The sequence below is a fragment of the Hypanus sabinus genome, chromosome 5, assembly GCF_030144855.1.
Source record: "Hypanus sabinus isolate sHypSab1 chromosome 5, sHypSab1.hap1, whole genome shotgun sequence".
In the NCBI taxonomy this organism is placed as follows: domain Eukaryota; kingdom Metazoa; phylum Chordata; class Chondrichthyes; order Myliobatiformes; family Dasyatidae; genus Hypanus; species Hypanus sabinus.
This window is the reverse complement of record NC_082710.1, coordinates 186,444,059-186,460,184: the sequence shown is the minus strand read 5'-3', so window position 1 is coordinate 186,460,184 and position 16,126 is coordinate 186,444,059. Positions and strand designations below refer to the sequence as shown.

The window sequence follows — 16,126 nt, the reverse complement described above, 5'->3', positions numbered from 1 at the left end:
CCACTCCCCTCAGTAACACACCTCCCCATTGTGTGACCCCCCCCTCTGTACCACTCCCCTCAGTAACACCCCTCTCCACTGTGTGACCCACCTCTGTACCACTCCTCTCTGTAACACCCCTCCCCATTGTGTGACCCCCCCTCTGTACCACTCCCCTCAGTAACACACCTCCTCATTGTGTGACCCCCCCTCTGTACCACTCCCCTCAGTAACACCCCTCCCCATTGTGTGACCCCCCTCTGTACCACTCCCCGCAGTAACACCCCTCCCCACTGTGTGACCCCCCCTCTGTACCACTCCCCTCAGTAACACCCTCTCCACTGTGTGACCCCCCTCTGTACCACTCCCCTCGGTAACAGCCCACTCCACTGTGTGACCCCCTCTGTACCACTCCCCTCAGTAACACCCCTCCCCACTGTGTGACCCCCCTCTGTACCACTCCCCTCAGTAACACCCCTCCCCACTGTGTGACCCCCCTCTGTACCACTATCTCAGTAACACCCCTCCCCACTGTGTGAACCCCTCTCTACCACTCCCCTCAGTAACACCCCTCACCACTGTGTGACCCACCTCTGTATCACTCCCCTCAGTAACACCCCTCCCGATTGTGTGATCCCCTCTGTACCACTCCCCTCAGTAACACCCCTCCCCATTGTGTGACCCCCCTCTGTACCACTCCCCTCAGTAACACCCCTCCCCACTGTGTGACCCCCCTCTGTACCACTCCCTCAGTAACACCCCTCACGATTGTGTGACCCACCTCTGTATCACTCCCCTCAGTAACACCCCTCCCGATTGTGAGATCCCCTCTGTACCACTCCCCTCAGTAACACCCCTCCCCACTGTGTGACCCCCTCTGTACCACTCCCCTCAGTAACACCCTCACCACTGTGACCCCCCTCTGTACCACTCCCATCAGTAACACCCCTCTCCATTGTGTGACCCCCCTCTGTACCACTCCCCTCAGTATCACCACTCTCCATTGTGTGACCCCCCTCTGTACCACTCCCATCAGTAACACCCTTCTCCACTGTGTGAGCCCTCCCTTTACCACTCCCCTCAGTAACACCCCTCCCCATGGTGTGACCCCCTCTGTACAACTCCCTTCAGTAACACCCCTCTCCACTGTGTGACCCACCTCTGTACCACTCCCCCTCAGTAACACACCTCCCCATTGTGTGACCCCCCTCTGTACCACTCCCCTCAGTAACAGCCCTCTCCACTGTGTGACCCACCTCTGTACCACTCCCTCAGTAACACCCCTCCCCACTGTGTGACCCCCCCTCTGTACCACTCCCCTCAGTAACACCCCTCCCCATTGTGTGACCCCCCTCTGTACCACTCTGCTCAGTAACACCCCTCTCCATTGTGTGGACCCCCCTCTGTACCACTCCCATCAGTAACACCCTTCTCCACTGTGTGAGCCCTCCCTTTACCACTCCCCTCAGTAACACCCCTCCCCATGGTGTGACCCCCTCTGTACAACTCCCCTAAGTAACACACCTCCCCACTGTGTGACCACCCTCTGTACCACTCCCCTCAGTAACACACCTCCCCATTGTGTGACCCCCCCTCTGTACCACTCCCCCTCGGTAATAGCCCTCTCCACTGTGTGACCCACCTCTGTACGACTCCCCTCAGTAACACCCCTCCCCATTGTGTGACCCCCCCTCTGTACCACTCCCTTCAGTAACACCCCTCCCCACAGTGTGACCCCCCTCTGTAACCACTCCCCTCGGTAACAGCCCACTCCACTGTGTGACCCACCTCTGTACCACTCCTCTCTGTAACACACCTCCCCATTGTGTGACCCCCCTCTGTACCGCTCCCCTCAGGAACACCCCCTCCCCACTGTGTGACCCCCCTCTGTACCACTCCCCTCGGTAACAGCCCACTCCACTGTGTGACCCCCCTCTGTACCACTCCCCTTTGTAACACCCCTCCCCACTGTGTGACCCCCCTCTGTACCACTCCCCTCAGTAACACCCCTCCCCATTGTGTGACCCCCCTCTGTACCACTCCCCTCAGTAACACCCCTCCCCACTGTGTGACCCCCCTCTGTACCACTCCCCTTTGTAACACCCCTCCCCACTGTGTGACCCCCCTCTGTACCACTCCACTCAGTAACACCCATCCCCACTGTGTGACCCCCTCTGTACCACTCCCCTCAGTAACACCCCTCCCCATTGTGTGAACCCCTCTGTAACACTCCCCTCAGTAACACCCCTCCCCACTGTGTGACCCCCCTCTGTACCACTCCCCTCAGTAAACACCCCTCCCCACTGTGTGACCCCCCTCTGTACCACTCCCCTCAGTAACACCCCTCCCCATTGTGTGAACCCCTCTGTAACACTCCCGTCAGTAACACCCCTCCCCATTGTGTGACCCCCCTCTGTAACACTCCCCTCAGTAACACCCCTCCCCACTGTGTGACCCCCCTCTGTACCACTCCCCTCAGTAACACACCTCCTCATTGTGTGACCCCCCTCTGTACCACTCCCCACAGTAACACCCCTCCCCATTGAGTGACCCACCTCTGTACCACTCCCCTCAGTAGCACCCCTCCCGATTGTGTGACCCACCTCTGTATCACTCCCCTCAGTAACACCCCTCCCGATTGTGTGATCCCCTCTGTACCACTCCCCTCAGTAACACCCCTCACCACTGTGACCCCCCTCTGTACCACTCCCATCAGTAACACCCCTGTCCATTGTGTGACCCCCCTCTGTACCACTCCCATCAGTAACACCCCTCTCCACTGTGTGACCCCCCTCTGTACCACTCCCCTCAGTAACACCCCTCACCACTGTGACCCCCCTCTGTACCACTCCCACTCAGTAACACCCCCTCCCCATTGTGTGACCCCCCTCTGTACCACTCCCCTCAGTAAGACCACTCTCCACTGTGTGAGCCCCCTCTTTAACCACTCCCCTCAGTAACACACCTCCCCATTGTGTGACCCCCCTCTTTACCACTCCCCTCAGTAACACACCTCCCCATTGTGTGACCCCCCTCTTTACCACTCCCCTCAGTAACACACCTCCCCATTGTGTGACCCCCCTCTTTACCACTCCCCTCAGTAACACACCTCCCCATTGTGTGAACCCCCTCTGTACCACTCCCCTCAGTAACACCCCTCTCCACTGTGTGACCCACCTCTGTACCGCTCCTCTCTGTAACACCCCTCCCCATTGTGTGACCCCCCCCTCTGTACCACTCCCCTCAGTAACACCCCTCCCCATTGTGTGGACCCCCCTCTGTACCACTCCCCGCAGTAACACCCCTCCCCACTGTGTGACCCCCCTCTGTACCACTCCCCTCAGTAACACCCCTCACCACTGTGACCCCCCTCTGTACCACTCACCTCAGTAACACCCCTCACCACTGTGACCCCCCTCTGTACCACTCCCCTCAGTAACACCCCTCTCCACTGTGTGACCCCCCTCTGTACCACTCCCCTCGGTAACAGCCCACTCCACTGTGTGACCCCCCTCTGTACCACTCCCCTCAGTAACACCCCTCCCCACTGTGTGACCCCCCTCTGTACCACTCCCCTCAGTAACACCCCTCCCCACTGTGTGACCCCCCTCTGTACCACTATCTCAGTAACACCCCTCCCCACTGTGTGAACCCCTCTCTACCACTCCCCTCAGTAACACCCCTCACCACTGTGTGACCCACCTCTGTATCACCCCCCCTCAGTAACACCCCTCCCGATTGTGTGATCCCCTCTGTACCACTCCCCTCAGTAACACCCCTCCCCATTGTGTGACCCCCCTCTGTACCACTCCCCTCAGTAACACCCCTCCCCACTGTGTGACCCCCCTCTGTACCACTCCCCTCAGTAACACCCCTCCCGATTGTGTGACCCACCTCTGTATCACTCCCCTCAGTAACACCCCCTCCCGATTGTGTGATCCCCTCTGTACCACTCCCCTCAGTAACACCCCTCCCCACTGTGTGACCCCCTCTGTACCACTCCCATCAGTAACACCCCTCTCCATTGTGTGACCCCCCTCTGTACCACTCCCCTCAGTAACACCCCACCCCACTGTGTGACCACCCTCTGTACCACTCCCATCAGTAACACCCCTCTCCATTGTGTGACCCCCCTCTGTACCACTCCCATCAGTAACACCCTTCTCCACTGTGTGAGCCCTCCCTTTACCACTCCCCTCAGTAACACCCCTCCCCATGGTGTGACCCCCTCTGTACAACTCCCTTCAGTAACACCCCTCTCCACTGTGTGACCCCCCTCTGTACCACTCCCCTCAGTAACAGCCCTCTCCATTGTGTGACCCCCCTCTGTACCACTCCCCTCAGTAACACCCCTCCCCATTGTGTGACCCCCCTCTGTACCACTCCCCTCAGTAACAGCCCTCTCCATTGTGTGAACCCCCCTCTGTACCACTCCCCTCAGTAACACCCCTCCCCACTGTGTGACCCCCCCTCTGTACCACTCCCTTCAGTAACACCCCTCCCCATTGTGAGACCCCCCTCTGTACCACTCCCCTCAGTAACACACCTCCCCATTGTGTGACCCCCCTCTGTACCACTCCCCTCAGTAACAGCCCTCTCCACTGTGTGACCCACCTCTGTACCACTCCCCTCAGTAACACCCTCCCCACTGTGTGACCCCCCTCTGTACCACTCCCCTCAGTAACACCCCTCCCCATTGTGTGACCCCCCTCTGTACCACTCTGCTCAGTAACACCCCTCTCCATTGTGTGAGCCCTCCCTTTACCACTCCCCTCAGTAACACCCCTCCCCATGGTGTGACCTGTGTGACCACTCCCCTCTAGTACCCACCATCCCCCCCTCAGTAACACACCTCCCCATTGTGTGACCCCCAACCTCTGTACCACTCCCCTCGGTAATAGCCCTCTCCACTGTGTGACCCACCTCTGTACGACTCCCCTCAGTAACACCCCTCCCCATTGTGTTGACCCCCCCTCTGTACCACTCCCTTCAGTCTAACACCCCTCCCCACAGTGTGACCCCCCTTGTACCACTCCCCCTCGGTAACAGCCCACTCCACTGTGTGACCCCACCTCTGTACCACTCCTCTCTGTAACACCCCATCCCCACTGTGTGACCCCCCTCTGTACACTCCCCTCGGTAACAGCCCACTCCACTGTGAGTCCCCCCTCTCCACTCTTTGTAAACCCCCTCCCACTGGTGACCCCCCTCTGTAACCACTCCCATCAGTAACACACCCTCCCCACAGTGTGACCCCCCTCTGTACCACTCCCCTCAGTAACACCCCTCCCCACTGTGTGACCCCCCTCTGTACCACTCCCCTCAGTAACACCCCTCCCCACTGTGTGAACCCCCCTCTGTACCACTCCCCTCCAGTAACACCCCTCCCCCATTGTGTGAACCCCTCTGTAACACTCCCCTCAGTAACACCCCTCCCCATTGTGTGACCCCCCTCTGTAACACTCCCCTCAGTAACACCCCTCCCCACTGTGTGACCCCACCTCTGTATGACTCCCCTCAGTAACACCCCTCCCGATTGTGTGATCCCCTCTGTACCACTCCCCTCAGTCATAACACCCCTCACCACTGTGTGACCCACCTCTGTACCACTCCCCTCAGTAACACCCCTCACCACTGTGACCCCCCTCTGTACCACTCCCATCAGTAACACCCCTGTCCATTGTGTGACCCCCCTCTGTACCACTCCCATCAGTAACACCCCTCTCCACTGTGTTGACCCCCCTCTGTACCACTCCCCTCAGTAACGACCCCTCACCACTGTGACCCCCCTCTGTACCACTCCCATCAGTAACACACCCTGTCCATTGTGTTACCCCCCTCTGTACCACTCCCATCAGTAACACCCCTCCTCCACTGTGTGAACCCCTCTCTACCACTCCCCTCAGTAAGACCCCTCACCACTGTGGACCCCCCTCTGTACCACTCCCCTCAGTAACACCCTCCCCATTGTGTGACCCCCCTCTGTACCACTCCCATCAGTAACACCCCTCCCCATTGTGTGACCCCCCCTCTGTACCACTCCCCTCAGTAACACACCTCTCCACTGTGTGACCCCCCCTCTGTACCACTCCCATCAGTAACACCCATCTCCACTGTGTGAGCCCTCCCTTACCACTCCCCTCAGTAACACCCCTCCCCCATTGTGTGACTCCCCTCTGTACCACTCCCCTTTGTAACACCCCTCCCCACTGTGTGGACCCCCCCCTCTGTACCACTCCCCTCAGTAACACCCCTCCCCACTGTAGTGACCCCCCTCTGTACCACTCACCTCAGTAACACCCCTCCCCACTGTGTGACCCCCCCTCTGTACCACTCCCCTCAGTAACACCCCTCCCCACTGTGTGAACCCCCTCTCTACCACTCCCCTCAGTAACACCCCTCCCCACTGTGTACCCACCTCTGTATCACTCCCTCAGTAACACCCCTCCGATTGTGTGATCCCCTCTGTACCTACTCCCCTCAGTAACACACCTCCCCACTGTGTGACCCCCCCTCTGTACCACTCCCCTCAGTAACACCCCCTCCCCACTGTGTGACCCCCCCTCTGTACCACTCCCCTCAGTAACACCCCTCCCCATTGTGTGACCCCCCTCTGTACCACTCCCCTCAGTAACACCCCTCCCCACTGTGTGACTCCCCTCTATACCACTCCCCTTTGTAACACCCCTCCCCACTGTGTGACCCCCCTCTGTACCACTCCCCTCAGTAACACCCCTCCCCATTGTGTGACCCCCCCTCTGTACCACTCCCCTCGGTAACAGCCCACTCCACTGTGTGACCCCCCTCTGTACCACTCCCCTTTGTAACACCCCTCCCCACTGTGTGACCCCCCCTCTGTACCACTCCCCTCAGTAACACCCCTCCCCACTGTGTGACCCCCTCTGTACCACTCCCCTCAGTAACACCCCTCCCCACTGTGTGACCCCCCTCTGTACCACTCCCCTCAGTAACACCCCTCCCCACTGTGTGAACCCCTCTCTACCACTCCCCTCAGTAACACCCCTCCCCACTGTGTGACCCACCTCTGTATCACTCCCCTCAGTAACACCCCTCCCGATTGTGTGATCCCCTCTGTACCACTCCCGTCAGTAACACAACTCCGCAATCAGTGACCCCCCCCTGTACCACTCCACTCAGTAACACCCCTCCCCACTGTGTGACCCCCCCTCTGTACCACTCCCCTCAGTAACACCCCCTCCCCATTGTGTGACCCCCCCCTGTACCACTCCCCTCAGTAACACCCCTCCCCACTGTGTGATCCCCCCTCTGTACCACTCCCCCTCAGTAACACCCCTCCCCACTGTGCACTTTAGGACCCCCCCCCCCTGTACCACTCCCTCAGTAACACCCCTCACCACTGTGTGACCCACCTCTGTACCACCCCCCTCAGTAACACCCCTCCCGATTGTGTGACCCCCTCTGTACCACTCCCCTCAGTAACACCCCTCCCACTGTGTGACCCCCTCTGTACCACTCCCCTCAGTAACACACCTCCCCACTGTGTGACCCCCCTCTGTACCAATCCCCTCAGTAACACCCCTCCCCACTGTGTGATCCCCCCTCTGTACCACTCCCCTCAGTAACACCCCTCCCCACTGTGCACTTTAGGACCCCCCCCCCTCTGTACACTCCCCTCAGTAACACACCTCCCCATTTGTGTGACCCCCCTCTGTACCCACTCCCCTCGGTAACAGCCCACTCCACTGTGTGACCCCCCTCTGTACCACTCCCCTTTGTAACACCCCTCCCCACTGTGTGACCCCCCCTCTGTACCATTCCCTCAGTAACACCCCTCCCCACTGTGTGACCCCCCTCTGTACCACTCCCCTCAGTAAACACCCCTCCCCATTGTGTGACCCCCCCTCTGTACCACTCCCCTCGGTAACAGCCCACTCCACTGTGTGACCCCCCTCTGTACCACTCCCCTCAGTAACACCCCTCCCGATTGTGTGACCCCCTCTGTACCACTCCCCTCAGTAATACCCCTCCCCCACTGTGTGACCCCCCTCTGTACACTCCCCTCAGTAACACAACTCCGCAATCAGTGACCCCCCCCTGTACCACTCCCCTCAGTAACCCAACTCCGCAATCAGTGACCCCCCTCTGCACCACTCCCCTCAGTAACACCCCTCCCCAATGTGCACTTTTGGACCCAACCCCCAGGTACCACCCTTCCCCGCCAGTAACACCCCTCACCACTGTGTGACCCACCTCTGTACCACTCCCCTCAGTAACACCCCTCCCCACTGTGTGACCCCCCTCTGTACCACTCCCCTCAGTAACACACCTCCTCATTGTGTGACCCCCCCTCTGTACCACTCCCCTCCAGTAACACACCTCCTCATTGTGTGACCCCCCTCTGTACCACTCCCCTCAGTAACACACCTCCCCATTGTGTGACCCCCCCTCTGTACCACTCCCCTCGGTAACAGCACCACTCCACTGTGTGACCCCCCCTCTGTACCACTCCCCTTTGTAACACCCCTCCCCACTGTGTGACCCACCCTCTGTACCACTCCCCTCAGTAACACCCCTCCCCACTGTGTGACCCCCCTCTGTACCACTCCCCTTTGTAACACCCCTCCCCACTGTGTGACCCCCCTCTGTACCACTCACCTCAGTAACACCCCTCCCCATTGTGTGACCCCCCCTCTGTACCAACTCCCCTCGGTAACAGCCCACTCCACTGTGTGACCCCCCTCTGTATCACTCCCCTCAGTAACACCCCTCCCCACTGTGTGACCCCCCCTCTGTACCACTCCCCTCAGAAACACCCCTCCCCACTGTGTGACCCCCCTCTGTACCACTCCCCTCAGTAACACACCTCCCCATTGTCTGACACTCCTCTGTACCACTCCCCTCAGTAACACCCCTCCCCACTGTGTGACCCCCCTCTGTACCACTCCCCTCAGTAACACCCCTCCCCACTGTGTGACCCCCCTCTGTACCACTCCACTCAGTAACAGCCCTCCTTATTGTGTGACCCCCCTCTGTCCCACTCCCCTCAGTAAACACCCCTCCCCATTGTGTAACCCCCTCTGTACCACACCCCTCAGGAACACACCTTCCCCCACTGTGTGACCCCCCCCTCTGTACTACTCCCCTCAGTAACACCCCTCCCCATTGTGTGACCCCCTCTGTACCACTCCCCTCAGTAACACACTTCTCCACTGTGTGAACCCCCTCTGTAACCACTCCCCTCAGTAACACACCTCCCCACTGTGTGACCCCCCTCTGTACCACTCCCATCAGTAACACCCTTCTCCACTGTGTGAACCCCCCTCTGTACCACACCCTTCAGTAACACCCCTCTCCACTGTGTGAACCCCCTCTGTACCACTCCCCTCAGGAACACACCTCCCCACTGTGTGACCCCCCTCTGTACCACTCCCCTCAGTAACACCCCCCTCCCCACTGTGTGACCCCCCTCTGTACCACTCTCCTCAGTAACACCCCTCCCCACTGTGAGACCCCTCTCTGTACCACTCCCCTCAGTAACACACCTCCCCACTGTGTGACGCCCCCTCTGTACCCACTCCTCTCTGTAACACCCTCCCCACTGTGTGAGCCCCCTCTGTACCACTCCCCCTTAGTAACACCCCCTCTCCATTGTGTGACCCCCTCTGTACCAGTCCCCTCAGTAACACCCCTCTCCATTGTGTGACCCCCCTCTGTACCACTCCCCCGCAATAAAAACCCCTCCCCATTGTGTGACCCCCCCCTCTGTACCGCTCCCCTCAGTAACACCCCTCCCCATTGTTTTACCCTCCTCTGTATCACTACCCTCAGTAACGCCCCTCCCCCATTGTATGACCCCCTCTGTACCACTCTCCTCAGTAACACCCCTCCCCCACTGTGTAACCCCCCGCTCTGTACCACTCCCCTCAGTAACACCCCCTCCCCATTGTAAGACCCCCCCTCTGTACCACACCTCTCAGTAACAGCCCACTCCACTGAGTGACCCCCCCTCTGTACCACTCCCCTTTGTAACACCCCCTCCCCACTATGTGACCCACCTCTGTACCACTCCCCCTCAGTAACACACCGCCCCATTGTGTGACCCCCTCTGTACCACTCCCCACAGTAACACCCCTCTCCACTGTGTGACCCCCCTCTGTACCACTCCCCTCAGTAACACCCCTCCCCATTGTGTGACCCCCCTCCTGTACCACTCCAACTCAGTAACAGCCTCCCCATTGTGTGACCCCCCTCTGAACCACTCCCCCTCAGTAACACCCCCTCCCCATTGTGTGACCCCCCTCTGTACCACTCCCCTCAGTAACACACCTCCTCATTGTGTGACCCCCCTCTGTACCACTCCCCTCAGTAACACACCCTCCCCTCTGTGTGACCCCCCTCTGTACCACTCCCCTCAGTAAACACACCTCCCCATTGTGTGACCCCCCCCTCTGTACCACTCCCCTCAGTAACAACCCCCTCCCCCCACTGTGTGACCCCGCTCTGTACCACTCCCCTCAGTAACACCCCTCCCCACTGTGCGACCCCCCCTCTGTACCACTCCCCCTCAGTAACAGCCCTCTCCACATGTGCGACCCCCCCCCACTGTACCACTCCCCTCAGTAACACCCCCTCTCCACTGTGTGAACCCCCTCTGTACCACTCCCCTCAGTAACACACCTCCCCACTGTGTGACCCCCCTCTGTACCACTCCCCTCAGTAACACCCCTCTCCACTGTGTGACCCCCTCTGTACCACTCCCCTCAGTAACACCCCTCTCCACTGTGTGAACCCCCTCTGTACCACTCCCCTCAGTAACACACCTCCCCACTGTGTGACCCCCTCTGTACCACTCCCTCAGTAACACCCCTCCCCACTGTGTGACCCCCCTCTGTACCACTCCCCTCAGTAACACCCCTCCCCACTGTGTGACCCCCCTCTGTACCACTCCCATCAGTAACACCCCTCCCGATTGTGTGACCCCCCTCTGTACCACTCCCCTCAGTAACACCCCTCTCCACTGTGTGACCCCCCTCTGTACCACTCCCCTCAGTAACACCCCTCCCCACTGTGTGACCCCCCTCTGTACCACTCCCCTCAGTAACACCCCCCCCCACTGTGTGTCCCCTCTCTGTACCACTCCTCTCTGTAACACCCCCTCCCCATTGTGTGACCCCCCTCTGTACCACTCCCCCTCAGTAACACCCCTCCCCACTGTGTGACCCTTCTCTGTACCACTCTGCTCAGTAACACACCTCCCCATTGTGTGACCCCCCCTCTGTACCACTCCCCTCAGTAACACACCCTCCCCACTGTGTGACCCCCTCTGTACCACTCCTCTCTGTAACACCCCTCCCCACTGTGTGAGCCCCCTCTGTACCACTCCCCTTAGTAACACCCCTCCCCATTGTGTGACCCCCCCTCTGTACCACTCCCCTCAGTAACACCCCTCCCCACTGTGTGACCCCCCTCTGTACCACTCCCCTCAGTAACACCCCTCCCCACTGTGTGACCCCTCTCTGTACCACTCCCCTCAGTAACACACCTCCCAACTGTGGGACGCCCCTCTGTACCACTCCTCTCTGTAACACCCCTCCCCATTGTGTGACCCCCCTCTGTACCACTCCCCTCAGTAACAACCCTCCCCACTGTGTGACCCCCCTCTGTACCACTCCCCTTAGTAACACCCCTCCCCTTTGAGTGACCCCCCTCTGTACCACTCCCCTCAGTAACACCCCTCCCCACTGTGTGACCCCCCTCTGTACCACTCCCCTTAGTAACACACCTCCCCATTGAGTGACCCCCTCTGTACCACACCCCTCAGGAACACACCTCTCCATTGTGTGACCCCCCTCTGTACCACTCCCCTCAGTAACACCCCTCCCCACTGTGTGAGCCCCCTCTTTACCACTCCCCTCAGTAACACCCCTGTCCACTGTGTGACCCCCCTCTGTACCACTCCCCTCAGTAACACCCCTCCCCATTTTGTGACCCCCTCTGTACCACTCCCCTCAGTAACACCCCTCCCCACTGTGTGAGCCCCCTCTGTACCACTCCCCTCAGTAACACCCCTCTCCACTGTGTGAACCCCCTCTGTACCACTCTGCTCAGTAACACCCCTCCCCACTGTGTTATTCCCCCACTGTACCACTCCCCTCAGTAACACCCCTCTCCACTGTGTGAACCCCCTCTGTACCACTCCCCTCAGTAACACCCCTCCCCACTGTGTGACCCCCCTCTGTACCACTCCCCTCAGTAACACCCCTCCCCATTGTGTGACCCCCCTCTGTACCACTCCCCTCAGTAACACACCTCCTCATTGTGTGACCCCCCTCTGTACCACTCCCCTCAGTAACACACCTCCCCACTGTGTGACCCCCCTCTGTACCACTCCCACAGTAACACCCCTCGTTATTGTGTGACCCCCCTCTGTACTACTCCCCTCAGTAACACAACTCCCCATTGTGTGACCCCCCACTATACCACTCCCCTCAGTAACACCCCTCCCCAATGTGTGACCCCCCTCTGTACCACTCCACTCAGTAACACCCCACCCCACTGTGTGACCCCCCTCTGTACCACTCCCCTCAGTAACTCCCCACCCCAATGTGTGACCCCCCTCTGTACCACTCCCCTCAGTAACACCCCTCCCCACTGTGTGACCCCCCCTCTGTACCACTCCCCTCAGTAATACCCCTCCCCATTGTGTGACCCCCCCTCTGTACCACTCCCCACAGTAACACCCCTCCCCACTGTGTTACCCCCCCCGTACCACTCCCCCTAAGTAGCACCCTTCCCCATTGTGTGACCCTCCTCTGTACGACTCCCCTCAGTAACACCCCTCCCCACTGTGTTACCCCCCCCCTGTACCACTCCCCTAAGTAGCACCCCCTCCCCACTGTGTGACCCCCCTCTGTACCACTCCCCTCAGTAACACCCCTCCCCATTGTGTGACCCCCCTCTGTACCACTCGCCTCAGCTGCAGTGCACTCCACAGTGAGGCCCCCCTCAGTACCACTCTTTCCCACAGTGTAACCCCCCTCCCACAGCATGACCCACCTTCAGTACCACACCTCCCACTGTCATGCTGTCCAATCACCATGAGCTCTGATCACCTTTTATGTGCAGTGAAGATCATAAACTCTCAGGCTGCTGATGTGGACGTCGCCGTAGATGTTGACGCTGTCTATCTTCTCGGTGGTGTGATCGTAGGTGAGGATGTGCTTTCCGTTCACACAGGCCTAAGGGAGGCACAGATATTCACCGTCCCTGCAGAGACCAGCCTCCCAGAGCAATGCTCACATCCCGTGACAGTAACCTCAACTTCAGGGAGAGAGTGAGAGGGAGGGGGAGTGAGGGGGTAGAAGCAGAAAATTCAACAGTGATTGGATGGGAGATGCCAGAGAGTAGTGGTGGATAACTGTTTGTCAGGTTGGAGGCCGGTGACTAGTGGTGTGTCTCAGGGATCTGTACTGGGTCCAATGTTGTTTGTGATATACATTAATGATCTGGATGATGGGGTGATAAATTGGATTAGTATGTATGCAGATCGTACTAAGATAGGTGGTGTTGTGGATAACAAAGTAGGATTTCAAAGCTTGCAGAGAGATTTAGGCCAGTTAGAAGAGTGGGCTGAATGATGGCAGATGGTGTTTAATGCTGATAAGTGTGAGGTGCTACATTTTGGTAGGAATAATCCAAATAGGACATACATGGTAAATGGTAGGGCATTGAAGAATGCAGTAGAACAGAATGATCTAGGAATAATGGTGCATAGTTCCCTGAAGGTGGAATCTCATGTGGATAGGGTGGTGAAGAAATCTTTTGGTATATTGTCCTTTATAAGTCAGAGCATTGAGTATAGGAGTTGGGATGTAATGTTAAAATTGTACAAGGCATTGGTAAAGCTGAATTTGGATTATTGTGTACAGTTCTGGTTACCGAATTGTAGGAAAGATGTCAACAAACTAGAGAGAGTACAGAGGAGATTTACTAGAATGTTACCTGGGTTTCAGCACCTAAGTTACAGAGAAAGGTTGAACAAGTTAGGTCTTTATTCTTTGGAGCATAGAAGGTTGAGGGGGGACTTGATAGAGGTATTTAAAATAATGAGGGGGATAGATAGAGTTGGTGTGGATAGGCTCTTTCCATTGAGAGTAGGGGAGATTCAAACAAGAGGACATGAGTTGAGAGTTAAGGGGCAAAAGTTTAAGGGAAACACAAGGGGGAATTTCTTTACTCTGAGAATGGTAGCTGTGTGGAATGAGCTTCCAGTAGAAGTGGTAGAGGCATGTTCGGTATTGTCATTTAAAGTAAAATTGGATAGGTATATGGACAGGAAAGGAATGGAGTGTTATGGGCTGAGTGCGGGCCAGTGGGACTAGGTGAGTGTAAGTGTTGGCATGGACTAGAAGGGCCAAGATGGCTTGTTTCTGCGCTGTAATTGTAATATGGTTATAAGTTGGAGATGGAGGGATTACATGCTGCTATGTTGGAAGATGTACTACATGGGGACAGGGCGACGGAGAGAGAAATGAATGTAGGCGACAGAGTGAGGAGTATGGAGAGAGGGAGGGGAGTGGGGGTAAGGGCGGGGAGTAGTGTGCTGGAAGGCAGAGAGGGAGGGCAGTGAGTGGAGATAGAGGGGAGTGTGGAGAGAGGGAGGGGAGTGGGTGTAAGGGCGGGGAGTAGTGTGCTGGAAGGCAGAGAGGGAGGGCAGTGAGTGGAGATAGAGGGGAGTGTGGAGAGAGGGAGGGCAGTGGGGGTAAGGGCGGGGAGTAGTGTGCTGGAAGGCAGAGAGGGAGGGCAGTGAGTGGAGATAGAGGGGAGTGTGGAGAGAGGGAGGGGAGTGGGGGTAAGGGCGGGGAGTAGTGTGCTGGAAGGAAGTGCAGAGAGGGAGGGCAGTGAGTGGAGATAGAGGGGAGTGTGGAGAGAGGGAGGGGTGGGGGTAAGGGCGGGGAGTAGTGTGCTGGAAGGAAGTGCAGAGAGGGAGGGCAGTGAGTGGAGATAGAGGGGAGTGTGGAGAGAGGGAGGGGAGTGGGGGTAAGGGCGGGGAGTAGTGTGCTGGGAGGAAGTGCAGAGAGGGAGGGCAGTGAGTGGAGATAGAGGGGAGTGTGGAGAGAGGGAGGGGAGTGGGTGTAAGGGCGGGGAGTAGTGTGCTGGAAGGAAGTGCAGAGAGGGAGGGCAGTGAGTGGAGATAGAGGGGAGTGCGGAGAGAGGGAGGGGTGGGGGTAATGGCGGGGAGTAGTGTGCTGGAAGGCAGAGAGGGAGGGCAGTGAGTGGAGATAGAGGGGAGTGTGGAGAGAGGGAGGGGTGGGGGTAAGGGCGGGGAGTAGTGTGCTGGAAGGCAGAGAGGGAGGGCAGTGAGTGGAGATAGCGTGGAGAGAGGGAAGGGAGTGGGGGTAAGGGTGGGGAGTAGTGTGCTGGAAGGCAGTGAGGGAGGGCAGTGAGTGGAGATAGAGGGGAGTGTGGAGAGAGGGAGGGGTGGGGGTAAGGGCGGGGAGTAGTGTGCTGGGAGGAAGTGCAGAGAGGGAGGGCAGTGAGTGGAGATAGAGGGGAGTGTGGAGAGAGGGGGAGTGGGTGTAAGGGCGGGGAGTAGTGTGCTGGAAGGAAGTGCAGAGGGAGGGCAGTGAGTGGAGATAGAGGGGAGTGTGGAGAGAGGGAGGGGAGTGGGGGTAAGGGCGGGGAGTAGTGTGCTGGAAGGAAGTGCAGAGAGGGAGGGCAGTGAGTGGAGATAGAGGGGAGTGTGGAGAGAGGGAGGGGTGGGGGTAAGGGCGGGGAGTAGTGTGCTGGAAGGCAGAGAGGGAGGGCAGTGAGTGGAGATAGAGGGGAGTGTGGAGAGAGGGAGGGGTGGGGGTAAGGGCGGGGAGTAGTGTGCTGGAAGGCAGAGAGGGAGGGCAGTGAGTGGAGATAGAGGGGAGTGTGGAGAGAGGGAGGGGTGGGGGTAAGGGCGGGGAGTAGTGTGCTGGAAGGCAGAGAGGGAGGGCAGTGAGTGGAGATAGAGGGGAGTGTGGAGAGAGGGAGGGGAGTGGGTGTAAGGGCGGGGAGTAGTGTGCTGGAAGGAAGTGCAGAGAGGGAGGGCAGTGAGTGGAGATAGGGGAGTGTGGAGAGAGGGAGGGGTGGGGGTAAGGGCGGGGAGTAGTGTGCTGGAAGGCAGAGAGGGAGGACA

The 16,126-nt window shown here is 58.4% G+C and overlaps 1 protein-coding gene and 1 long non-coding RNA gene across 2 annotated transcripts in view; one reads left to right on the top strand and one right to left on the bottom strand.

The window, feature by feature from the left end:
* The window catches only part of LOC132394743 (uncharacterized), an 887,546-nt gene that overhangs the window by 700,075 nt on the left and 171,345 nt on the right, over nt 1-16,126 (top strand). The gene's annotated exons all lie outside the window — the stretch shown is intronic.
* Nucleotides 1-16,126, bottom strand: part of LOC132393850 (galectin-12-like) — a 36,498-nt gene that overhangs the window by 13,355 nt on the left and 7,017 nt on the right. The window contains exon 4 of the mRNA XM_059969249.1: nt 13,074-13,199. Within this exon, the coding sequence (XP_059825232.1) occupies nt 13,077-13,199 (123 nt within the window). The 3' untranslated portion in view covers nt 13,074-13,076. The remainder of the gene's footprint in view (nt 1-13,073; nt 13,200-16,126) is intronic.